The sequence below is a fragment of the Lynx rufus genome, unplaced genomic scaffold (genome assembly GCF_022079265.1).
Source record: "Lynx rufus isolate CCGP_SWC_20201006 ecotype Redwood Valley unplaced genomic scaffold, mLynRuf1.p SCAF_23, whole genome shotgun sequence".
Lineage (NCBI taxonomy): Eukaryota > Metazoa > Chordata > Mammalia > Carnivora > Felidae > Lynx > Lynx rufus.
In genome coordinates this window covers 10,375,231-10,401,739 of record NW_025814838.1, presented here as the reverse complement: position 1 = coordinate 10,401,739, position 26,509 = coordinate 10,375,231, and the positions used below count along the sequence as shown (strand labels likewise).

The 26,509-nt window shown below is 38.2% G+C and overlaps 1 protein-coding gene across 3 annotated transcripts in view; it reads right to left on the bottom strand.

Annotated features, from left to right (window-relative positions):
• Positions 1-26,509, bottom strand: part of SMG1 (SMG1 nonsense mediated mRNA decay associated PI3K related kinase) — a 104,263-nt gene that overhangs the window by 61,718 nt on the left and 16,036 nt on the right. For 2 of the 3 annotated variants that reach the window (XM_047087641.1, XM_047087642.1), the window contains exons 2-10: positions 13,981-14,144; positions 12,157-12,312; positions 9,886-10,022; positions 8,880-8,938; positions 7,655-7,868; positions 4,627-4,752; positions 4,137-4,209; positions 3,133-3,230; positions 455-628 (exon numbers count right to left, since the gene is read on the bottom strand). In XM_047087641.1, the coding sequence (XP_046943597.1) occupies positions 455-628; positions 3,133-3,230; positions 4,137-4,209; positions 4,627-4,752; positions 7,655-7,868; positions 8,880-8,938; positions 9,886-10,022; positions 12,157-12,312; positions 13,981-14,144 (1,201 nt within the window). Of the gene's footprint in view, positions 1-454; positions 629-3,132; positions 3,231-4,136; positions 4,210-4,626; positions 4,753-7,654; positions 7,869-8,879; positions 8,939-9,885; positions 10,023-12,156; positions 12,313-13,980; positions 14,145-17,210; positions 17,269-26,509 lie in introns of all 3 variants that reach the window. The other variant, XM_047087643.1, reaches the window with a different exon arrangement.

Genomic DNA, 26,509 nt, shown 5'->3' with positions numbered 1-26,509 from the left:
TCTTATAACTTTATAACCTTTGATGTCAGGCTATCAAGTTGTTTCATCCTGCCATGCTCAGAAAAAACTACTTTTTGATGACTTCTCTGTAATGTACTATTCTTATTATGCTGAAAAACTAAACTCAGTAGTTGAAAAGCAAAATTATTAATTTTATGAAAGATTTTAAAAGAATATTAAAAGAACAAGAATAATGCATTTATGAAGGATCTCATGAGATAAAACTTTGCACATTTTAAAATGCAGTGTAGCCTTCGTCTCATATGGGGGTGGGGAAAGAAGAGGGATACAACAGGATTCCCTACTTTCCTGGTGATTTAAGAAAGCAGCCACATATGTACCTACATACTAAACAAATGAAGAGTTAATAACAGTTCACAAGGTAAAGAGAAACATTTACATTACACAACCATTTTATTTTTGAATGATACTTAAAAGTCCTAAAGACACTTACATCTGTTACATACGCCTCAGTAATTGGAGGACCTCTAATTGGGCTGAAGCGTTCCCCAATGCTCCTCACTACAGTACTGAACACCCGGAGAAGAGCTGCCAGCTTTGGTAAGGACACAGACGGAGGAGGAACATCTTCATCCACCGACTCCCCAGAGGCCACATGGCTGAGGTCCTAGATGTGAAATCACAGCACTCTTATTTAAGTAGGACATTGTTCAGGGCGCCTTGGTGGCTCAGTCAGTTGAGCATCCACCTTTGGCTCGGGTCGTGATCTCACGGTTCGTGGGTTTGAGCCCTGAGTTGGGCTCTGTGTTGACAGCTCAGAGCCTGGAGCCTGCTTTGGATTCTGTCTCTGTCTCTCTCTCTCTCTCTCTCTCTCTCTCAGCCCCTCTCCTGTTCATGCTCTGGCTCTCTCTCTCAAAAATAAACATTAAAAAAAATTTTTTTTAAATGTTTAAAGTAGGACATTGTTCAAAAAAACCCAAAAAACTCCCATTTTTAAAAGTTTATTTTAGGGGCGCCTGGGTGGCGCAGTCGGTTAAGCGTCCGACTTCAGCCAGGTCACGATCTCGCGGTCCGTGAGTTCGAGCCCCGCGTCAGGATCTGGGCTGATGGCTCGGAGCCTGGAGCCTGTTTCCGATTCTGTGTCTCCCTCTCTCTCTGCCCCTCCCCCGTTCATGCTCTGTCTCTCTCTGTCCCAAAAATAAAATAAACGTTTAAAAAATAATAATAATAAAATAAAAATAAATAAATAAATAAAAGTTTATTTTAAAGGTTTATTCATTGAGACAGAAAGAGAGAGAGAGAATTCCAAGCAGGCTCTGCACTGTCAGCTCAGAACCTGATGTAGGGCTCAATCCCACAAACCATGAGATCATGACATGAGCCAAAATCAAGAGTCAGACACCCAACTGACTGAGCCACCCAGGTGCCCCAAAAAACTCCCAATTTTTAAGTCAATTAATTTTGTAATAGATTTTTACAAATAAAGTAATTTTAGCCTATCAGAAATCAGAAAAAGAAACATGAATCTAAATGTAAAAATGAATTTGACTTCTCGAATTAACAAGCCAATATTTAAATAAGCCAAAATAACCTCAACAGATTAAGGAAGTAACTTCTCATACCAACTCAGATAGGTATTGAGGAAAAATTAATTGTAGTACATATACTCTGTTACATACAGGTATAAATGAAGCCAGAAACTTTTGCCATTCCGGAATTGGTTTCTGCCAAAATCTTACTCCAGGTATTCTTTGAGCCACTCAACTCAACAGTAAGTATCCCTACATGAACACCATGCACACAAAGAGCAAAGGGAAGTGAAGTGTTAAAAAATTATAAAATCTGGTTTACAAATCTAGTTAAGGAGATAAGATATACTCAAAGAAAAAGATTGGCAAAAAATAGGATACTAGAACCCACATACACCTACATATAATTAGGCACCGAAATAATTGAAGGGAATGAGATCTTACAAATACCAGAGGGGGGTTGGGGGGGAGAGAACTGTTACAAACTAAAATGGGCAGCTTCACTGATACAGATCAGCTTTAAAGGCAGGCCAGGAACAAAGATATTCTAAGTGTGGAGGCAAAGAAACACATACAAGCAAAATACTCCATTCTTCTCTGAAAGGCTCAAAATAGCAAAGACAAAGCTGAATCATTATGGGAGCCTCAAACACCACACAAGAATCATGGCAGTTCTGAGTAGAGAAGAAACACAGAGGTTCACACAGGACATGGCCGATTTAAGTCATGAGCAGTGGGCCAGGAAACCCAAGACCCAATAACAGAGACTTGAGCAGGACCCTTAAAGTGGACGCACTGCACTTATACAACTGCAGAGTCTGCTGAAGCCAAGGCTTATCCTCCAAAGCATGACCCAAGATCCTCAGTGCATGTGAAAGAAAAGTCTTTAGAGGCTTGTATACAATATCAATTCACTTTACTTTTAATACTTTTAGTAACAGAAAATAAAAATGAACTACAGAAAATGTCTTCAGAAAACTACTAGCAACCAGAATTATTTCAAGTTTTGCAAAATAAGTCCTGCTATTTTTCTTTCAGTCTTTCCGGTAGTGCAGCTGGTAATTTAAAAACAACATGTAAGGGACACGTGGGTGGCTCTGTTGGCTGAGCATCTGACTCTTGATTTTGGTTCAGGTCATGATCCCAGAGTTATGGGATCAAGCCCCACTTTGGGCTCCACACTGAGTATGAAGCCTGCTTGAGATCCTATCTCTCTCTCTCTCCCCTCTGCCCTTCTCCCTGGCTCACACTCTTTAAAAATTAAAAAACAAAAAACACACATCTAAAAAAAAAAATTAAAATATTTTAACTGTCTTGTAATTTCTATTCAAATGTCAAGTGGTCTGAATTATTTTAAAAATAAATCTACGTGTGTCTGAATGGGTCAGTCGGTTGAGCAAGTGACATCTGATTTTTGCTCAGGTCACGATCTCACGGCTTGTGGATTCGAGCCCCTCAGTCTTTGTACTGACAGTGTGGAGCGTGCTTGGGATTCTCATTCTCTCTCTCTCTCTCTCTCTCTCAAAATAAATAAATAAACTTCAAAATCAATCAATAAATCAATCAATCTAGCACTGTTTAAGATTTCTGTCTTGTTCTTAACTGAAATCTTAGGAAATAACTCAGGTTTCTATATACTCACCTCAGCATATGCCTCCATATCCTCTAGAAACTGACCAAGAAGGGTGGTAGAAAATGCAAGATCAGCCACCCAAAACGGCTCTAAACTCTGCAACCATCCTAAGAAACATAGAAAAATTTTAAAAGAGTAAAGAAAAAACAAAAAATCCAAGTTAAAAATAGTATCTTAAGAGCCTTGTTTTAAAAGTTATGATTTTCAGGTTGCATATCCTTAAAACATACCTTATTTCATAAAATTAGGACTCTTAACTGTTAAATAAGCTGATAATGATTACCAATGTCTTTTAATGCTGCAAAAATGAACAGTCTCCAGAAATTAAAATGTGTATCTGCGTCCTTATTTTTCATATTGTCACTATACACGTGGCTTAGAGTAAAATGCCACAATCTACCACCAGCCTGGCTTTCTACTCCAGAGCCACAACCACCCACCAAAGGTGTCCACTCATCTCCCCAGTGGAAATGGGTCAGACCCACTCTCAGTGTCATATCCTATGTTCGGCAGGTTATTGCACCAATTAAGCTAAGAGAAAGAAACCATTAGCACCTGAAACAAGCCAAAATGTCCAAACAAATTGTGCTAGTCATTCATTTAACTCAAAACAAATGAAAAAATTTGTCTTTATCATTTAGAGTTCTCCAAACGGATCCAGAAAAACAGGTCACAAATATCCAGGATTTCATTCTACACTTAGGAGTACTGCCCCTGCAACACCACCTCCTACCAGCACCCACCCCAAGTGACTAGGGCGAAGTCCTTTCAATTTCTCACAGGTGCAATTACAACCTGTCTCTACCCTCCCCTACGAACTACTAAGTACACAATCTTGCTTTGAAAGGACAGATTTTGCTAACAAGCAATGTTCATTTATAATAACCAAAATATTTCTGGGAAGCAATTCTTTTTCTTACATTAGGAAAGAAATACTATTAACAACTGGACTCTGAGGAACCAGAGCTCCTTCCCACAACACTTAAATGATTGGTATATGCTGAATAACTTACCAGACACCTGCTGTGTAAGCGAAGGTTTCTGAGTATGATCTATATGCCATCCAACTAATATATCAACTGTATCCTGTGTGGAGACACAGAGAAAAGGGCTAATCATTTTAAGGTCTAACTGCTATCCCTCCTGTGGACCATTTCAGAATTTCAGAGTAAGCAATCCTAGGAAAAGTGTCTGTGTTCGACCTATTTGACATTATATAAACTTGGTGGGGGGGTGGGGGGGGCAGGGCAAGAGAATAATAGAACTTTGTTTATGACCTTGAGGAAGTATTTTTTCTCTTTAAATATTTTAAGGCATTAATGTCAGAAAGTACAGATGGTATTTACAAAAATAGTATTACTGGACCATTCTATCCTAGACCCTCTAGTATCACTGATTACACTTTAACAATCAGAAGCTTTGTTTTCTCTGATTCCCAAGGTCCTTATACATACAACCAACCCTTCACATCATCACCTAAACAGAGAGGGTCAGGGAACTCACCCTAAAATTAGTGCTGAAAATATGAGGGTAACATCGAGCCACCAAAAGAATGCACTTGACACATTTGCAAAGTAATTCTGGTGTATCCACGTTTTCAAGAATGGACTGTAGGCTGGTCATTACAAGCTAAAAAATAAAAGTTGTGAATCATGAGTATTCAAAACAGAGAGAAAACAAGCATACTGGGTTCATTATTTATTAGTAACTTTATCTAAAATTGACTATAGTACCAAAGAAAACAAAGTTCACAGTTTTAGCTCCAAATGAAGTTGAAAGCATTTCATTCCACTAAGATTAGGCTGAAAATAAGTACTGTTTCATCGTATTTAATGTCTCTTAAAATATTTCCTAAGTAACGTCCGTTCACATTATTCCTAAGTGCTCTGTTTAATACCATGGACTTGATTATATTTCAAGTATAAAACTAAGATGTGCTTGGAAAACTTTTCCTTAAAGTACTACAATTACTCTCCAATTCAAAATCCATAGCAAATTTTATGTAATTTATGCTTTAAGATATATTTATGTAATTTATATATTTAAGATATATTTATGTAATTTATAATTTATGTAATTTATGCTTTAAGCACTTGCTTCAAATTTGAAAGACACAGAGATTAACATGGCCCCACCACATGAATGACAGACATGCGGGCTCATGTCACCACTATATACCGTTCTATTTTTTAAACAAATGTAAGGCAGACCACTGATACAATTATCTTGCAGCTGTCAGAAACCATTTTTTTCCTAAAAAGAAAAGCTCTTCTTTACCAAAAAAAAAAAAAAAAAAAAAAAGAGATTGCAACTATAGAAAAAATGCTAGAATTGGAAAAGCACCTAACATTTTGCAGTTAGAATCTATATGGGTAAAGAATACGAATGGGTGTCAAAATCACTGAGTGAAATATACTAAAAAAAAGGATATTCAGAAGGTGTCAAGGTATCATGCCCAGATTACTGACCAATTACAAAGGGAGAAAAACAAGCCTCCACAATGGGAAGACTCTGGTGGTCATCACCTCAACCAGGTGAGCACTCTTTCCCTCTGACAGTAAGAAAATCTGCAGTTATGTGCCTGCTGGTGGTGGGTTGCAAGAGTAAGGATGAACCCATGAAGGACTCATGACCAAAATGTTTAAAGTCAGGAAAGAGCAATCAAACACACAAAGTAGAACATTCCAAAAATAAGAACAAAAAGATGTAAACCATTCTAATTGAGAGAGAGTACAGAGGCATGCTACCAAACAATACATGGGTCCTGATGGAATCCTGGGTCAGGTAAGACAAAAGCTGTAAAAGGTATCTTAACGGCAGAAGTTTAAATTTGGACTGCATTATGTAATAAAATTTTCTTAGGTATAATAATAATTTTGTTGTTACATAAGAGAATAGCCTTAATCTTATAAGATGCATGTTGAGGGTGAACTATCATGAAGCGTGTAATTTATTTTCAAATGGTTCAACAAAAAAGGATGCGCTCCTGTGTGTGCAGAAATAAAACAAATGTAGCAAAATGTTAGTAAGTAACAAATCTAGATAAAGGACATATGGGTATTATACTGGTCCACGTTTTCCAATGGATTTGAAAATTTTCAAAACAGGGGCACCTGGGTAGCTCAGCTGGTTGAGTGTCCAACTCTTGGTTTTGGTTCAGGTCAATCTCATGTTTGTGGGATCAAGCCCTGAGTTGGGCTCCTTGCTGACAGCCTGGAGCCTGCATGGGATTGATTCTCTCTCTCCCTCTCAGTCCATCCCACTCGCACTCATCCGCGCACCCTCACACTCTCTCTCAAAATAAATAAATAAACTTAAAAAAATAGTTATATTCTTTTTTTTTTTTTAAGTTTATTTTTGAGAGAGACAGAGACAGACAGCACATTAATAGGGGAGGGGCAGAGAAGGAGAGAATCCCAAGCAGGCTCCATGCTGTCAAGCTCTGTGCTGTGAGATCATGACCTGAGCTAAAATCAAGAGTCAGACACTTAACCGAGTGAGCCACCCAGGTGCCCCAGAATATAACTATTTTTGAAAGTGACTTTAGTAAAATAAAGCATATCATGAATTGTAAAGAGCGCATATAAATAAAAGATAACTGATATTCTAAAACCATACCAAACTCTAATTTTTTTTTTTTCAACGTTTTTTATTTATTTTTGGGACAGAGAGAGACAGAGCATGAACGGGGGAGGGGCAGAGAGAGAGGGAGACACAGAATCGGAAGCAGGCTCCAGGCTCTGAGCCATCAGCCCAGAGCCCGATGCGGGGCTCGAACTCGCGGACCGTGAGATCGTGACCTGAGCCGAAGTCGGACGCTTAACCGACTGAGCCACTCAGGCGCCCCAAACTCTAATTTTTAAAAACATGATTAGTCAACAAAAATTTAATTGCTTGTAATTTTGCTCAAAATTCAATTGAGAGTGATCTTTTAATATATTCAGATACACCAAAGTGAAATAAAACTAAGTAGTTTTGGTTTTCATTTATACAAATTTATTGTATATCACCTGGAGTAAGAATTTTTGGCACATTATCAAACCTAAAAAGTGCTAGAATGAGTGCTGCTGTTCAGTTTGTCTCCCTCAAAAACCATTGAGTGTCCTCCTATCCAGCTTCCTCATCAAGTCTCTATTTTCATATCAGCAAATGATTCTGTTACTAAGCAAATTCAAAGGAAAGCTTCAAACATGCTAAAAGATTTAAAAAAAAAAAACAAAAAACTTTTTTTAAGTTTTTTATTTCAGTAATCTCTACCCCCAAAATGGGGCTCGAACTCACAACCCCGAGATCAAGAGTCATATGCTCTTCCGACAAGCCAGCCAGGTGCCCCTAACTTATTTTAAATCTACCTTTAATGTGTATCCTTCACTCAAACTCAGAAAGAGAAATGTTGCTCATATCATATTTACTACCAGTAAATAACCCCTTTTCTAAGTTTCCCTTCTCCAAGCTTCCCTCCAAAAACATTGTTGGGAAGTTGTTAAAAAATTTTCTTCCCCAGTACATCGGTTTTCCCCTTCATTCTTACCTGCATTACAGATGAAAAGGCTTTCTTTTCTCCTACAGTCTCTAATGCTTTGTAGGTGGCACATAAGTAGAGGAGTTTAACTTCATCTTTTGTAGATGAGCTAAATTTGCTAAAAATCCATTTGAAGATCTTCTCAGCCTCATAGCTCAGAGAAGCACAAAGAAGGCCAAGACAGCAAGCTCCCTCCTGTCTCAACTCCTGAAGCAATTTGCTACTGTTTATTTCAATGCAAACAAAACAAAACACACAAAAGGCTTAACATTTCAAAGATGACAAGAATGACACATTTTACAAAAGAATGTCTTCAATGATTTTTCAAATTTTTCTATTCAAACTACATAAAAGGTTGAAATTTTATCTTTAAATGTGTTCTCTATTCTATCCCAGTGCCCAAAAGCATCTTTGTTAGACATTAGATTTTCTTTTGCAGGATCAATTATTTACAAACAGTAAGGAAAGGGCCAGAGATACTAAAATTCAGCCTTCAAATTCCATCTCAAACTACATTAAATGATTCACAGGAAAGGGCAGCAACAAAGGATCAGATAAAACATACTACAAATAACTATATACAATGTAGTGTTCAGTAGGTAAGGACTATAAGATAGGAAATGGTAACAGTTAAAAAACGCAACAAACTTAAAAGGATAACAGCACTGATTTAAGTATATTAATAACTATATAAAATGAAACCATCAAAAAGCAGTAAGGTTCGTGACCTGCTGAGATGAGTTTTTGGTGCTTTCCAACACTGCAATTCTTTGGGAATCACCATACGAAGAATAGACTGCACACCTTTGTGGAGAACCCCAGTAGCCTCGTAGAACAGATGGTGTGAATGCACTGTTGCCCAAAGAAGGAAGCTCCCTTTCACCTCTATTCTCTAAGCAGTTTCAAAATTCTCTAGTTTACAAAAGGTAATTGCATTCATTCATGCCAGCATTAAGAGTCTACGTCATTCCACAAGTCAATGCTCAATTACTCAGTCAAGTTGACAAATTAGGAAAAAAAAAAAAAAAGAATGGCATTTCTTTTCAAGTGGATTCCATTCATACTCAATGGCAATTAACATATAAATGCTTTAACACCGATAAAGATGGCAACACAATGAAACATTAAGTAGATATTCATAAATGAAGCCACCAATGAGTTTATCTTCTTGTATATTTTTAAATAATTTCTAAAAATGCATTTTAAAAACTTAAAATTACCCATAGTTACTTACCTTTCATTAAGCACATCATGTACAGCAGCCAAGATATTATCCAATTGTTTAACTAGTACCTTTAAAAAAAAAAATTATAAAAAATTTGAATTCCTATACTTTCAGTAACACTGTATACTTTTTACTCATGTTCCCCTCCAAATTCTAATCAAACAGCACACCTTCCTTTTCTTATTATTCCCAGTCCCCAATTATCAGGAGTGTTACAAATTTCCTTTCAGATTCTGAAATGTATCCGTTCCTATGTACCACCATGATCATCAATGAAAAAAATAAACTCAAAAAGCTTTTTTTTACTTATGCTCAAAAAAAAAAAAAAGTGACGGATGGAGAGGTGAAAAGATAAATGACAAAGCAACATGTCACATATGACACACATAATGACAGAATTTAGATGGCAGACATATGATATTCAATTTCAATTTGCCATATATTTGAAATTCCTCATGATAAAATGGGGGGGAGGCAGAAAACTTATTTGAACCAAATATTATTTGACTCACCATGCCGTTCTCATTAATTTTTTCCTGCTCCACATCAAGTTCTTAATTTCACATTAGGAGAATTACTCAGAGTGTATTTGTAACTGCTCCTGAACTTTTTTCTTTCAAGAGTTTTTCCATTTATTTAGCCCTGGCCACTAGGGCATACCTACCCATGAATATAATATGTAACCTCCACCCCAACTTCACATATGAAAAACAAAGAGACAGTCTGTCCTAGCATACAGAAAAACAATTCTGAGGGCAACAAAATAAATGAACTAAACGTTAAAAGCACTTTATTGCAGAAGATACCAATGTAGATCCAACAATGGCAGGTAAATTACACAGCAGGGTCATTAAGTTCTCGATCACCATAATACAGGCCAAGTCAACCAGGAATAAGGAATCCCTGCCATTTTCTCCTTAGAAGCAAATCTTTTCCCTTCTTAAACCACTCCAGGTAGCATTATCTACTTTATTATGGAAACACAAAGTTATCAACATTTCTATACTGTACTCACCAACTTATTTTCTGGTTGCTGAATAAATTCTTTCAACTGCTTTACAGTAGCCAGTCTTCGGTCTCTGTCATCTTCCCGGGTGATCCTCCGAAGAAGATTCGACAGTCGAGACTCATCAGAATAAGACATCGATCGCTCTGTGAAAATAAGCATTTGTTTCTCAGTGAGCATCCCTTGTCATTAAAAAAGGGAAGAGAAGGGGCGCCTGGGTGGCTCGGTCGGTTAAGCATCCGACTTCGGCTCAGGTCATGATCTCACAGTCCGTGAGTTCGAGCCCCGCGTCGGGCTCTGTGCTGACAGCTCAGAGCCTGGAGCCTGTTTCAGATTCTGTGTCTCCCTCTCTCTCTGCCCCTCCCCTGTTCATGCTCTGTCTCTCTCTGTCTCAAAAATAAATAAACGTTAAAAAAAATTTAAAAAAAAAAAAAAAGGGAAGAGAAGTTCTGGTTTGCCACTTCCCTAGCAGCGGCATGCCTTGTACATGGTAGCTGGTGGTCAGACATTTGTTGAACTGAACGTGTGATTGAGGTTCACAAAAACGATAACGTGAACAAGAGACAAACAGAAACCCTCCAGCCCAAATATTTCAAAGTACGTCAAAAATCACAGTACACTGAACAATAAAAGTTCAACTGAATGCAGGTCCCATCACACTTTTATTTGTCACTATAAACCAAATTCCATCAGAGTGCTGGGCACAAAGCAGACCCTCAAAAGATAAACCTAAGCAAACACCTCATTCCAGAGGACCAGCTGAGAGAGAAAAGAGGATTAGAAATTACTTTCTTCAGATCTATTCCAAACTCTTCAACATCCAGCATGAGTACAGGTAAGAGACTTCTACAGATTACGGATAAAGTCTCGACCGGGCAGAAGGAGGCTATATGCTTCCATTTCTCACTTGGTAACCAGTGGAGGGAATTCTCTTGGTCACATTATCATCATTTTCCTAAGACAAAGTTTTTGTGAACTGCAATCACACATTCAGTTCAACAAATGTCTAATCACCAGCTACCACGTGCAAGGCATGCTGCTACTAGGGAAGTGGCAAACCAGAAGTTCTCTTCCCTTTTTTAATGACAAGAACAAATAAGAAAGCTCAAACAACGCTGGTTACTGCCAATAAAATACATTTAAGTACTAAATTTTTCTTTTTAAATTTTCAGCTGTGCATTGGTTATTGATTAACCAATGTACAGTCAAAACAAACTAAATTAAAGGCTCTGATAGTTTCATTTCTAAGGCATGAAAAATTTTCAATAATAAAACTAATTATCTGAGAGAAGGATAGGATTTTTTTAAGACCCCTGGCCCAGTGAGTAGTTCAGTAAAAATGGACACTGAAAATGTCATTAGGTTAAAAGCCAAGAAAACTAAGCTCTATTTACAACTCTGCCACTGGCCAAGTTACTTAACTCTGAGCCTGCGAGGACAAAGAACTGGACTAAATTAAATTAGCTTTGGGGTCACCTTCTAGCTTCTAGCATACCAAGGTCAAGGACATCAAACACTTTTTAAAAATCAGCACACCCTTTGACTAGTGGGTCCACATCTGAAAATTTATCCAAAATAAATCATTTTTTAAAAGCCATACACACACACACACACAAGCTGTATGCATAAAGATACTTGCCAAGATACACACAACACACACACATACACACACCCCATGGAAACAAATGGTCATAACTAAAGGACCTAAGAGTGACTATATCCAACAAAGTTTTTACGTCAGAAACTTCAAAAATTTCATGCTTAGCTTTACCAACAAAATAAATTTCTTCTAGAAAAATAATGACCATCATTACCTGTAATCATCATTCAAGGCACTTTACCTATTCAGCGGGGCTGTGTTACAAGGCAGAAGGTGGGATCCATTTATTTAACTTTAGAAAAGTGCCCACTCCTTTTATAACCATATTGCCTACAGACCCTAGAGTTAAAGGACTTGTAAGAGCCCATCACACAACCATACATTCATCATCTACTATAATCAGGAAAATCCCTTCTTTAGATCTTAGCTAGTATTCTAATCTTAAGAGAATTCTCTGGAAAGTGTAGTCTAAAAAGTATTAAAACCTTTCCTACGAGAATTTAGTCTAAGAAACAGTTCACAAAAGAATGCCAACAATTATCACCTATACATGTTTTTCAACTTGAAGTAAACTAACCAACTCATGTATGTGCAAAACATTAGTAAGAAATAAGGTGGCCAGGAAAAAGAGGAGATTTGTGGAGGCATTTGTGACTGGTCCCCAGTTTGCCCAATCTTACCCTGTGATTTCCTCATGTCTTTGATGGCTAACGCACGACTGCCATGCTGAATACTGGTGAACTCAGGGCTGGTCACATTGTTAACTCTCAGCTCTTGCCCCAACGACTTCCGACCATAAGTATTTTCCCCAGATCCTCCATTGACACTGTAGCCACCTACAACCAGCAATATTTACATTATTTTAATAGGGCTCTTTGTTTTACTCAATCAATTCCCGATAGTCCAGGATCTTACAACCCCTCTGCAAGCAGCTCAACCAGCCTCTGTTTCTCCTACTCTCCCCCTGTGCTGCCTGTCCTGAAGTCCTTTTGGTTTCATTTTGTGCACCCAAGGAAGAAGAGAAATGAAAACCAAAGTCAGATTTTGCACTTTAAAACTTTTTAGGGGCACCCGGGTGGCTCAGTCGATTAAGCGTCTGACTTCAGCTCAGGTCATGATCTCACAGTTTGTGAGTTTGAGCCCCACATCAGGATCTGTACTGACAGCTCAGAGCCTGGAGCCTGCTTCAGATTCTGTGTCTCCCTTTCTCTCTGCCCCTCCCCCGCTCACATTCTGTCTCTTTCCCAAAAATAAACATTAAAAATTAAAAAAACAATAAAAAACTTTTCAGGGGCGCCTGGGTGAGTTAGTCGGCTGCGCGTCTGATTCTTGGTATTGGCTCAGGTCGTGATCTCATGGTTGTGAGATCAAGCCCAGTGTCAGACTCAGCAATGGGCATGGAGTCTACTTAAAATTCTCTCTCACGCTCCCTTTGCCCCTCCTGACTCATGTGCATGTGCTCTCTCTATAAAAATTACCAAAAAAACTTTTTAGAAGTTTAGATGACAGACTAGTCAGGAAACCTCAGCCTTTATGATAATACTGTATTTTGGGGAGCAAGGAAACCACGTTATGTGTATTCTAATGTATGAAAAGAATTTAAAAAATTAAAAAAAGGGGGGGGGTGGCCCTGGTGGCTCAGTCAGTGAAGCATCTGACTTCAGCTCAGGTCATGATCTTTTGGTTCACAAGTTCAAGCCCCATGTCAGGCTCTGTGCTGACAGCTCAGAGCCTGAGCATGCTTCTTGGATTCTGTGTCTCCCTCTCCTTCTGCCCTTCCTCTCTTTGTTCTCTCTCTCTCTCTCAAAAATAAACCATTTAAAAAAATTGTTTTAATGTACGAAAAGAACATTTAAATTTTTTTTTTGTTTTAAATGTTTGTTTATTTTTGAGAGAGAGAGACAGAGCACAAGTGGAGGAGGGGCAGAGTGAGGAGGAGACACAATCTGAAGCAGGCTCAAGGCTCTGAGCTGTCAGCACAGAGCCTGATGCAGGGCTCAAACCCATGAACCACGAGATCATGCCCTGAGCCAAAGTCAGATGCTTAACCGACTGAGCCACCCAGGTGCCCCACATTTAAATTTTTCTAAATGAAGGGGGTAAATTTATTATGAAGTTTCAAAAACAGCACTGTAAAAATATTTATATTTTAAAAAATTTTTTTTGATGTTTCATTTATTTTTGAGAGAGACTGAGCGTGAGTGGGGGAGGGGCAGAGAGAGGGAGACACAGAATCCAAGAAGCAGGCTCCAGGCTCTGAGCTGTCAGCACAGAGCCTGACACGGGGCTTGAACCCACGAGCTGTGAGATCATGACCTGAGCTGAAGTTGCATGCCAAACTGACTGAGCCACTCAGGTGCCCCAATATTTTTATTTTAAACATATTAAAAGAAAAAAGTAGGGGAGAAAGAAAGAAGGAAAGAGGGAGCAAGAGGAAGGCTGGTAGGTTAAAAACCAAACAAACAAAAAAAAACATGCCTCTAACAGTAAGAAAGCATATATACCCTTTTCGTCATTCTGAATGTCAGTGTGAACTCTGGTATCATCGTGCCTTTGCCGAGACACCACAGCTGAATTGGAAGGTTGCAGTCCATAAGAAGAAGGCCCACCCCTATCTCTGGATGAAGAATATTTTAATGTATCTGGGTCGGCTGATGCACTGTCAGTTCTGTAAAGAGAGAAGAGCATGAGATTAAACTTTAAACAAATATTTTAATAGCCCAAATCATACATCTTTTCATTCAAGACTCTCCTACCATTCTAATTTTTTTCATTACTATTATAAATAAGCACTCCAATTTCAAATGAATCTCTCAACGGGGAAAGGATTATCAATGAATGAAATGCTAGCTTTCAGCTCCTTCTATTTTATAGACCCATTCAGACACACGCATAACTACCAGGATTAGAGTGACCAACTCATCCTGCTGTGCTTGAGAGTTAACGATTTTAGCAGTGAAATCTCGTGTCTGAGGAATCCCCTCAGTTCAAGGCAAACTAAGACAGTTGGTTACCCTGGTCCACGATTCTCTTCACATGATGTGATAAAAGGAATTCTTCCTAAGCTCTCCTCCTAGGAATGGTTAATCAGTGGAAAAATTACCATCTTCCCAGTCGTAAAAATAAAAAGCACAGGCAATATATCAGGCAAGGGCAATGTGACATTCCCTCTCTCTCTCCCCTGAATTCCTAACTTGATTATTTGGTGGGAAAGTAATTATAGAATGATATTTGAAGGCAAGCTCGATAGGATGTAAGAAAACATTACCCAGAAAATAAGATTATTTTAACATACTGGAGACTTCACTGAAGACTCCTAAACTCTAGAGACTACCTATTAAAATTATAAAGAGTGAGAAAAATAAAAGTAAGGTATCAGTAATCCAATGAAGCTGAATTAGAAGGCTGCAGTCCATAATCTACTTAAAAGTCAAGTACTGTCTAGAATAATCGCTGATACTTAGACATTAATAAACAAGTAGTGCAGGCCAGGGTAAGAGTAGTCCTTATCCTTACGTGAGGATCAGCTCTATGCCTCAGTGTCCTCATCTGTAAAGCAGGGAGCTGTGTTTCATGATTTCTCATGAGCCTTATTCCTCCAGCCATCAATCCTAAAGCATCAAGAAATAAGACCACACTACTCTACAACAGCATATGAAAATACCAAGAAAGAAGCTCCTGTCCTATTGATACTACTTCTGAAAGGAATAACTTCCTTACAAATAATCACTTTTATGATATGTACTAAAAACACCTTCTGAACCCACAATTATTTGGGAAACTTAAGAATACTGGCCAAGAGCAGTAACTAACCTATTTCTCAACCCCCATGGCTCTTCCCTCATATATAAAAGTGACTTCAGTGTTTGTGTATATATTTCAATTTATCATCTTTTCTCCACCCCCACCCATAAAAATACTAATCATGCAACTCTGAATAAGCTTAAACACCCTGATCTATATTTAAACCACTGTTAATACAGAATGCAAACAATAGGTCCAATGAAACTTGGATAAGTGACACAAATCTAAATTATTCCTAAAGTCTGTTAATCTGAAACGTGATAAGATTTCATAACCTTAGCCTACTACAGTAACTAAGGCTCCATAATGGAGTATCTTCTTCAAACATTCAGGGTTCACTTGTCAACAAGGCTCAGTACTTCCAAGGTGTGGAAAAATAAAATCTATGGAATTTCAAGAAAAAAAATGTATGAGGATTTTTTTTCTAAGCATACTAAATCTGTAAGCATTCAAATACCATTAACACAAAATGGAGCATGAGAGCTTTTTAAAACGAATGTAATGGCATCCCCCGTGTTTCTAAAAATAGCACACTGAGTGCGTACCTATAATAAATCATTACATACCATAAATTTCTGAAAGGGAATTGAAAAATAAAAGAGAGCTTATGAGCTTTTCGGACAGATTTTGAACTCGTCTATACACATGGCACCTAGCACAACCTGGAAAAGTAAGATGTTAGCAAGATAACAAAAATCTAACAATATTTAAATATCTGAATTTCCTGCTTAAATTATGTTTATATATTACATATACTACTTTTACCATTAAGAGTTAAGTATGTGTATCACTTTTCTGGTGACACAGCAGTAAACATAAGGCAGCAGAGAATATGAATTAAAAAAAAGATCTGGGCTCAAATCCCGGCTCCACACTGAAAAGGTAAGTGGGACTGTGCACAGGGTACTTAGTCTCTAAGCCTCAACTGTTTCTTGCATAAAATGGAGATAATACCTATCTAATGCGTAAAGTTGTTGTGAGGCTTAAATAAGATAATGGACTCGTAAGACATGCTTAGCTTGCAGGGAATGCTCAAAGTTATTAAGACCATAACACTAAATAAACTCAAGATTTCCAGTCTAACAAACAAATCATACATTAGTTCAAGAGCACAGGAATACAATTAAACAAGCTTTCACATCCAATATATAGCAGCCGATTTTAAATTCTTCATGGAACAAATTAAGCAATCTGCTACCAACAAAACTTCCCAATTTATTAGAAATACAGGTTTTAAAATCCCATGAGTTATGAACACCAAGTATCCCACCCCCATCCCCCACTGGGAGTCTGGGTTTTCAGAATAGAACAAAAAAATTCACTGGGGTGGAACTACTGTCTCAGAACTGTCTAAAAACTCACTAGTTGCCAAGTTCTTTTAATACAAACTGATCAAAACATTTCCAACCAGAATTCAAGTTATAGGTAGTTTGAACCCCAAAGCACAAAATGGCTCAGCATTTATATGAAATCTCTATTTTTTAATATCTAGACTGCTTAGGTCTCAAAAAAAAGTCAGTATCCGGCTGTTAGCACCAACAAGACCACCCAGTCCAATAAATAGAAAACTGTTAACGAACGGAAATGAGCACTTAAAATGAAGCAATCAAAGGCATAAAATACAGATTTGAATTCAAAGAGGCAGGCATAAATGTTAAGCCAGTTATAAGAGCTGAAAAAGCTATCATCTGCCAGCATTAGTGTCTCAGTTTAGTGATAAGAGAAAATGTATCTGTTAAAACTAAGAATCATACTAGCAAGGATCCAAAAATACCTCCACAGCCCCTTTAATACTCTAAAAATATTATGGAGAGAGAGAGAGAGAGGAAAAAAAAAAAAAAAGAAATGCATAAATTTCCCCCAAATCATTAAACTGAAGTTAAAGCCTGATGTACATGCCACATGAGAGGTAAGTTTCTAAAGCTCATACCTCAAAAATCGCATACTGTATAATATGGAGCCTTTGTGATGTTTTGCATCAAGTCAATCTGTAAGACAGTAGTTACAATATTAGTGAAGACAGTGGGTTAAAACATTTGTTGTTCAAACATGAAGCAAATATCACTCATGGGTTAGGTGCTTTTAGTTGTACTATGGCCCTCTAGGGTTCATATGCTGAAGCAAAAACTGAGATGGAAAGCCGCTCTATGCCTTAGAAGACAGAGAAGCTTAAGGTGGATACCAAAAACTTTTTAGTTACATAAGAGAATTTAAATGTTAACTATAACATACAAATCACATGCAAATCTCGTCACCGCTCATTTAGTTAACTATTCTCAACATACAGAAAAAGTAATAAATCTGAGAGGTCATTCATTTTGAATGACGCACATCCTCAGACCTCACATCAACAATCCAGCATGTGCTAGGCGATAGTATCTCCTGGCTACATGTGGTCTTATCCAGTTCTTGTAAGCACTTAAAAAGCAACCAAAGGGAGGGGGGAAAAAGCACCACTCTCAAAGTATGAAGTCAGGGAATTCCCTATCATGAAGCATTTCCCAAAAGCACCCCAAAATGACTTGATGCAAACACCACACCTAGTGGTGCCACTGGAATAAGCATCATATTGCTTCAAGTTGTTTTTAAGTAGGCTTATGGAGGGATTTTGCTCTCACAGTGAGATCTAATTTGTAATGGATATCAACCAGGAAATGAGATTTGCACTTAAGCCAATGAGGTGGGAATGCATTTATTCCCTAAAGCAATGGTGCACAAAGATAGTGTCACTGTCATAAAGTAGCTGTAGAATATGCTGGGAGTTCATCGTTAGTAAAAGTTAATACACTTGAAAATGATTTATCTTTTACAAATAAATTCAAGGTTATCCCTATGATGCCTGTTACTCACCTGGATTCAGACATGCTTTCATGAGGGATACAAGACAAGGTGAAACTATGCTCTAAAATATGTCAATGGCTACAAAATTCATTTGGGAGGCTCACGACTTCATTCTTTGAAACTCTTCCCACAAGATAAAATAATTCAAACTTAGTAAAAACAGAACTGAACCAGCATGCCGAAATTATGAGTTGACTTCAGTTTGGCAACACTGAAATATTAACAGTTAACAGAATTTCTTATATTATCTATAACACCAAATCTTAATTATCTATTAATGAATTCTTTGTTACTCATTTTTAATCACCAAACTCTCAACTAAATAGCCACTGAAGACTCAAAATATAAAAATATATTTATTTTTGTAAAATTATAAATAATTTCACTTTGCCCAATATAGGTCTGGCCTTTTCCCTCAGCCTCTAGAAGGTAATCTCTAAAGTCTCGGAATGTCGTGCCTAGTAAAAGTGTCCTTGTTCACCTGAGGCTTTGGGACACACCAGAAAGTATAACAATGTGACTTATGAGGGTGAGGGGGCTTTGAGTCACATGGATCACTCAACCTCCAGAAGGTCTGGAAACTAAGTTTCTGCATGTGAACAACTGATTATGTATGGAGTCCAAATAAAAAACTCTAGACACCAATGCTGGCGTGAGCTTCCACGGTTGGTAATACTCTGCATACTATCTGTCACACATCAACACCAAGAAAGTAATACTATGCTCACAACTCCACAAGGAAAGGACAATTGGAAGGTCCACATTCGTAACTTTCCTGGACTGATGTATAGGCCTTTACCAGTAGCTGATTTTAATCTGAATCTTTCACCTGTAATAAACTGTAACCATGAGTATAACAGCTTTCAGTGAGTTCAGTAGTCCTTCTGGTGACTTAACCAACCTAAGAGTAGCCTCTGGGACCCATGAACTTGGAAATGGTATCAGAAGTAAGAGTGGTCTTATGGACATTGCTCCTTCTCACTCTGCATCTGTATTTAAAATCACTGAATATACTGTAACCCAAAATCCTAGATTGTGAATTTTGTTTTTTAATACCATCTTAAGAAAACATAGTAAAGATTTCACTTCGGCATAATTTCCCTTCCAAGTCATCTCAAACACCCTCCATTGACAGACCTCTAACCAAATTAACCAGAAGGGACAAAGCAACTCTAAAAGGGCACATCAGATTTTATCCTTTGCTTCATGGGCACAATTGTCCTCAGTGTAAAGACTGATCAACAGAGCACCCCCAGGTAGTTCCCAGACTACAACTAGGTCTTCAACACTGCCCATGTTTCCCTAATCAGGGTTCTCTCCTTCCCCAAACAGTTTTCAAGCTTCCTGCACCTTCCTCCTTTCCCCAGAGCTCTTCCAATACACTACTTTGCAGATTCCTGCTTCATGCAAAATACAAGCCATTCTACAGCACTCTCAATAGTAAGGGCTAACAGTTTTGAGCTCCTACCACATCTGGTAGGCAACTTAAATCAGCAGTTTGCATGTATCTAGTATTTCATTTAATCTTTAACATAATCTTATTGTTATGATTAACTCATTACTAAAGATAGTAAGTTCCCCTCTTACAGATGAGGTAACTAAGGTTCCATAACTGACCGAAAGTTGCACATCTGGTAAAAGGCAGACCAAGACCTCAAACTCTGTACAAACTTTCAAGTTCTTCAGCACTCCATCAGTTCTTGCCAACTTCCTTCCAGTAAATCCACAAATTCACCCATATCTTCACACACAGCCTTTCTTCCCATCACCCACACATAATGAACAAGTAAACATCCTATCTACAGTAACCTTCTGGATCCACACATTCCCCCTATTTTCTGAGGTATGCTGTGGACTCCCACTTTCCTACTGCTCATCATATCACCAACACATGAGCATCCTCAAGTCTTTCTTTTAACAACAACAAAAATCAAAATCTTGGGGCATCTGGCTAGCTCCCTCAGTAGAGCATGCAACTCTAGATCTTAGGGATGTTAAACTCTAGATCTTGTGGGATGTTCAAGTCCCACATCGAGGCGGGGAGCCTACATTAAAAAAAAAAAAAATCTTAATTTCCTTTCTCCTTCTAATTGTCTGGACTCTTCACAGCTAAAACTCTTGAGAAAAATTTATCTTCCTTATCTGCACTCACTTTTCAATTCACTGTAACCTGGGTTCCCCCGAGCACTCCAATGAAACGGTTCCTACCAAAGTAGGAGCTGCCACCTGTGGCCTATTTGTCTCTAAAATCCCATAATCTCTTTTCAGATCATCTTGCTCAACATCCCCTGATGACTTACTTTGGACAATTGTCTATTCACCCTCTTTCTCAATACCACTCTCAAGTTTTTTTACGCAACTTTAATTCCACTGACTTTCTACTTTCTCCTAGTCCAAGTACTTTCTTCCTCCTTCACTTCCTTCTTTCACCTTAGATTTCATGGTCTATCATTTCACTTATTATTGTTTTTATTTCTGATGTGTTGGTTGTGATCTCTCTTCTTTCATTCTTGATTTTATTTATTTGGGTCCTTTCCTTTTTCTTTTTGATCAAACTGGCCAGTGGTTCATCAATTTTGTTAATTCTTTCAAAGAACCAGCTTCTGGTTTCATTAATCTGTTCTGTTTTTTTGGTTTTAATAGCATTAATTTCTGCTCTAATCTTTATTATCTCCTGTCTTCTGCTGGTTTTGAGTTTTATTTGCTGTTCTTTTTCCAGCTCCTTAAGGCATAAGGTTAGGTTGTATATCTGAGATCTTTCTTCCTTCTTTAGGAAGGTCTGAATTGCTATATACTTTCCTCTTATGACCACCTTTGCTGTGTCCCAGAGGTTTTGGGTTGTGGCGTTACCGTTTTCATTGACTTCTAAATACTTTTTAATTTCCTCTTTAACTTCTTTCTTGGTCCATTCATTCTTTAGTAGGATGTTCTTCAGTCTCCAAGTATTGGTTACCTTTCCAAATTTTTTCTTGTGATTTCAAGTTTCATAGTGCTGTGGTCTGAAAATATGCACGGTATGATCTCGATCTTTTTGTACTTACTTAGGGCTGATTTGTGTCCCAGTATATGGTCTATTCTGGAGAACGTTCCAAGTGCACTGGAGAAGCATGGTCTATCATTTCAACAACACTCTTGCCAGTCACCTTAACCTCCCTTAATATTTTCCTCACACCGATCTGTTAAAACCCCAACCCTGAATAACCCAGTTATCAATTACCCATCATCCCTAAGTCATCACCACACTCCCAGGTCCTCTGATGTTCATCTCCCATTCTCTATGTGCACTTTCCAGACCTCCCCATTCCCTTTGGATTCCAAATTGCTCTCCTAAACCTCCTACACACACACACACACACACACACACACGCACGCACGCGTGCGCACGCACACTTTACTTCACCAAGAAAAAAAAGATACCATAACACATCGACACCCAATTCTAGGCCTTGATTAGGATCCATCTACTTCCACCTTCTCGTAACTTTGCAAATACCCTTTATCCTGTGGAATCTACCTTTCCTGCTGAACAATGGAATCTTCTCTCTACACATGTAAAATTTTCTAATGTCTCTCACTTAAAAATACAAAAATATGTTTAACAAATAATACAAAACAAACAGAAAAGCTCCATCCATCCCACCTGACACCACCAAACAATCTGCCTTCACTTTCTGCAAACTAAGAGTTGTCTCTATTTCCCACCCTGTTTCTTCACCTCTACTGGCACCTCAACCCACAATGATTCAACTTCTGCCCCATCACTTTTGGCCAAACCAACTATGACCTCCAGGATGCTAAACCCAAGATAGCTCAGGCTTTATCTTACTCCTCAGAGGCTTTCACAGGGCTGCTAAGCGGAGTTAAGCAGGTTGTGGCCCCCAGAAAGGTGTCTTGCAGAGAAGAGGTGGGCTGAATGAAAACTTCTTTTTAAAATTCCTACAATAACCCTGGGCACTCAGATCCCAAGAATTCAAAGTAACCAGATTCTTCTCTTCCTTTGGCTTATGGGACATTATACTCTCTATTTCTTCCTACCCGGTTCTACTTTCTTAGGAACCTCTGAGGGCTTGTTCAGCCTTCTCTACCAAGCCACTAAATCTTAAGGTTTCTTAAAGCCTGACCTTAGGCCCTCTATTCATCTCACTTTGTGTTCTCTCACTCAATCCATACCGATGGCAATATTTACCAGTGTGTGACAAGAACTCTTAAATCTAGGCCTCCATCACTGATGTCCACACTGAGATCTAGATCTATGTACCCAACTGTTTAAAAAATTTTTTTAATGTTTATTTATTTTTGACAGAGAGAGAGAGACAGAGCATGAACAGGGGAGGGGCAGAGAGAGAGGGAGACAGAGAATCCAAAGCAGGCTCCAGGCTCTGAGCTGTCAGCACAGAACCAGATGTGGGGCTCGAGCTCACAGACCTCGAGATCATGACCTGAGCCAAAGTCAGATGCTCAAGTGACTGAGCCATTCAGGTGCCCCATGTACCCAACTGTTTAAAAAACAATCTCGGGGCACCTAGGTGGCTCAGTCGGTTAAGCATCTGACTTAGGCTCAGGTTGTGATCTTGTGGTTTGTGAGTTCATGCCTCGCATCAGGCTCACTGTTGTCAGCAGACAGCCTGCTTCATAACCTCTGTCTCTGTCTCTCTCTCTCCCCCTCCCTTGCTTGAGCTATCAAAAAATAAAATAAACATTTTAAAAAATATATTAAAAAAAAATCTCAATGTTCTAATGCCTCAAATACAACTGTCTCCTTTCCTCCTGGAATCCCCATTTTAATAAATGGTACCATCATCTAACCACTATTTTCTAATAAATGGCACTATTTGATCAGCCAGACAGTATGTCTCCCACTTCCAATGCTCATCTCCATCCCACCTCCACATTCCAACATTATTGTTATAAAACACAAATCTGATATCTTCTCACTGCCCTTATCCTATGTACCTTACTTCCCTTTTTAGCTATATCTCTACCAACCACCCCTTTTATACTCCATGTCCATCCATCCTAATCTTTCACAGCCAGAGGGAAAAAAAAAAATCACCTTGCTCAGCCAGTCTGCCTGGAACAGCTTTGTCCTCACCCCTTGGTGACACTAACCAATTTATCTTTATCCTCCAAGCTTCAGCTTTACTTTGAAAAGTTTCTGATTCCCCTAAGTCTGGCTAATAGTCCCTGCTATATAAGTGCTACCAGAGAACCTAATAGTTCCTTTTGAGAAGTGTATTTAAATGTATTCTGCCAGGAGACTGAAAATACCAGAAGGGCAGAGGACTGTCCGTGTTGCTTATCATATATTCCCACTGCCTAGATGGCATATAAATCACCTGTTGACTAAACGATTGCTTACTGTCATAACTGAGGCCCTTCTCTCAACCGTGGAATACAGTTCCCTAACCTAAACCAACACTAACTTTTCTTCAACCCATACTTCCTCTCCAGAGCATTCTATTAAAATCAGTATTTTCTTGATCATTTAGTACAAGAGCATTAACTAAGAGCTAATGACTCTAGAAGGCAAACTAAGATGGTTCCAACCCTGTAAGAATTTATAATCTAGAAAGAAAAGAACTGTAAAGTCAGTAGAAGTTCCCATTAGGAATATAAAATGCTCTGTGATTTCAGAAACAATCCCAATATTCAACTCCTTCTTCAAACTCTCAAAGTGTGCACCACATTAGTTTGCACTTAGTAGTTACATACTAGCTTCAATTTGCTCGTTTGTTTGAGATGTGAGCAGAGGGTACTATCTTATACCACAAACTTTCATAGGGAAAAGAGAAAAATATAGTGGTTGTGGCACAGGAGTACAGACTAGATGAATACCTTGGTTCAAACTCCATTACAATTATTTAAATTAAGTAAAAATTTATATCTTAAGTTAAACTTCCATAACTAAAATCTGATCTATGCATATGATCTTAAGAGAAACTTATAAACACAAAAAGCCACATAGGTAAATGAATTCTGAATTTTTTTACCTACTTAATATGCATTTTTAACACCTTATTTATTTTTGTCACATCAAAGGACACTATCAAGAGAGTGAAAAGACAACTCACAAAATTAGCAAAATTGTTTGCAATCATGTATCTCATCAAAGTCTAATATCCAAAATACATAAAAAATTCTTGGGGTGGTTCAGTGGCTCAGTTGGTTGAGCGTCCAACTTCAGATCAGGCCATGATATCACAGTTCGTGGGTCTGAGCCCTGTGTTGGGCTCTGTGCTGACAGCTCAAAGCCTGAAGCCTGCTTCAGATTCTGTGTCTCCCTCTCTCTCTCTCTGCCTTTCCCTGCTCGTGGTCTCTCTCTTAAGAATAAACATTAAAAAAATATATACTATAACAAAATATATAAAAAATTCTTATAACTAAACAACACAAACAATCCAATTTTTAAATGGGCTAAAATTTTGAATAACTATTTTTCCAAAGATAAAGATAGCCAAAAAGCACATGAAAAATTGCTCAACATCATTAGTGATTAAGAAAATGTAAGTCAAAACCACAATTAAGAAATCACACCCACTAGGCTAACCATAATTTAATAAATAACTCGTGTTGCAAACATATTGAAAAAATGGAACCCTCATACATAAATGATGGGAATGTAAAATGGTACAACCACTTTAGAAAACAATTTGGCAATTCCTCAAGAAGTTAAACAAAAAATTACCTTTTGACCCAACAAACCCACTCTTAGACATATACCCTAAGAGCTGAAAACAGATCTTCTCACAAAAACCTGTACATGAATGTTCACCACAACAGTATTCACAATAACCTAAAGGAAGGTGGAAACCCAAAAGTCCTTCAAAGGATGAATGGATTTAAAAAACATGGTATAGGGGTGCCTGGGTGGCTCAGTGGTTAAGTGCCCCTCTCCCAGTAGCGCTCTGCCTCTCTTTCAAAAATAAACATTAAAAAAAAAAAAAAACCAAACCACAGTATATGCAGACAGTGGAAGATTATAAATTCCACATAAGATTCCATAAAAAGGGAGCGCCTGGGTGGCTCAGAGGGTTAAGCATCCGACTCTTGATTTCAGCTCAGGTCACGATCTCACGGGTCACAGGACTGAGGCCTTCATCCAGCTCCATGCTGACCTGCTTGGGATTCTCTACCTCCCTCTCTCTCTGCCCTTTCCCTGCTCACTCTCTCTCAAAATAAATAAACTTACAAAAAAAGAAAAGATTCCATAAAAAGGAATGAAGTACTGACACCTACCACAACACTGATGAACCCTGAAACATTATGCTAAGAGGCCAGAACAAAAGGCTACATATTGTATGATTACATTTATATAAAATATCCAGACTAGGCAAATCGACAAAGTAGATGTGTGGTTGCGAGGAGCTAAGAGGAGGGCAGAATGGGAAGTGACTGCTTAAAGGGTACCGGGGTTCTGTTTGGGGTGATGAAAAGTTCTGGAACTAGACAGTAGTGATCGTTGCACAGTATCATGAATGTACAGTTGGCTCTTGAACAACACGGGTTTGAACTGCACCAGTCCACTTACATGTGGATTTTTTTTCAATACATACAGTACAGTACTATAAATGCCTTCCTTATGATTTTAATATTTTCTTTTCCCTAGCTTATTTTATTGTAAGAATACAGTAATACACAAAACACACAAGATATGTTAATTGACTATGTTATTATGAGGCTTTCAGTCAACAGCTGCCTATTAGTAGTTAAGTTTCAGGGAAGTTATATGCAGATTTTCGTGTGAGTGTGTGTGTGTGTGTGTGTGTGTGTGTGTGTGTGTGTGTGTGTGTCTGTGTGTGCAGGGGTGTTAGGTCAACTGTACTCAGCACACTGGACTGTAAAATGGTAAACTTCATGTCCATTTTACCACAATTTTTTTTTTAATTTATGACATTCTTGGGGTACCTGGCTGGCTCAGTCACTGAACCATGCAACTCTTGATCTTAGGGTTGTGAATTTGAGCACCACGTTGTGTGTAGAGATGACTTAAGAATAATAATAATAATTAAAAAACCTTTAAAAAAATATATGGCATTCCTGAAAAGATAAAATTATAAGAAGAAACAGACCAGAGGTTAGTTAGCAAGGACAGAAAGCAGGCCTGACAAGGGCACAAGGAAATGTTGCAGGATGATGGAACGATTCTATAGCTTAACTATGGTGGACACGTTTACAATATTACATGTATTTATCAAAACTCAAAGAACTATACAGCTTGTAAATTGTACCTCAATAAATCTTTTTTTTTTTTTTTTTGAAACAAAGAAAGTACACAAGCAGGGGATGGAGCAGAGGGAGAGAGAAAATCTTATGCAGGCTCCATACTCAGCGAAGAGCCTAATGTGGGGCTCAATATCACGACCCTATGATCATGACTTGAGCTGAAAT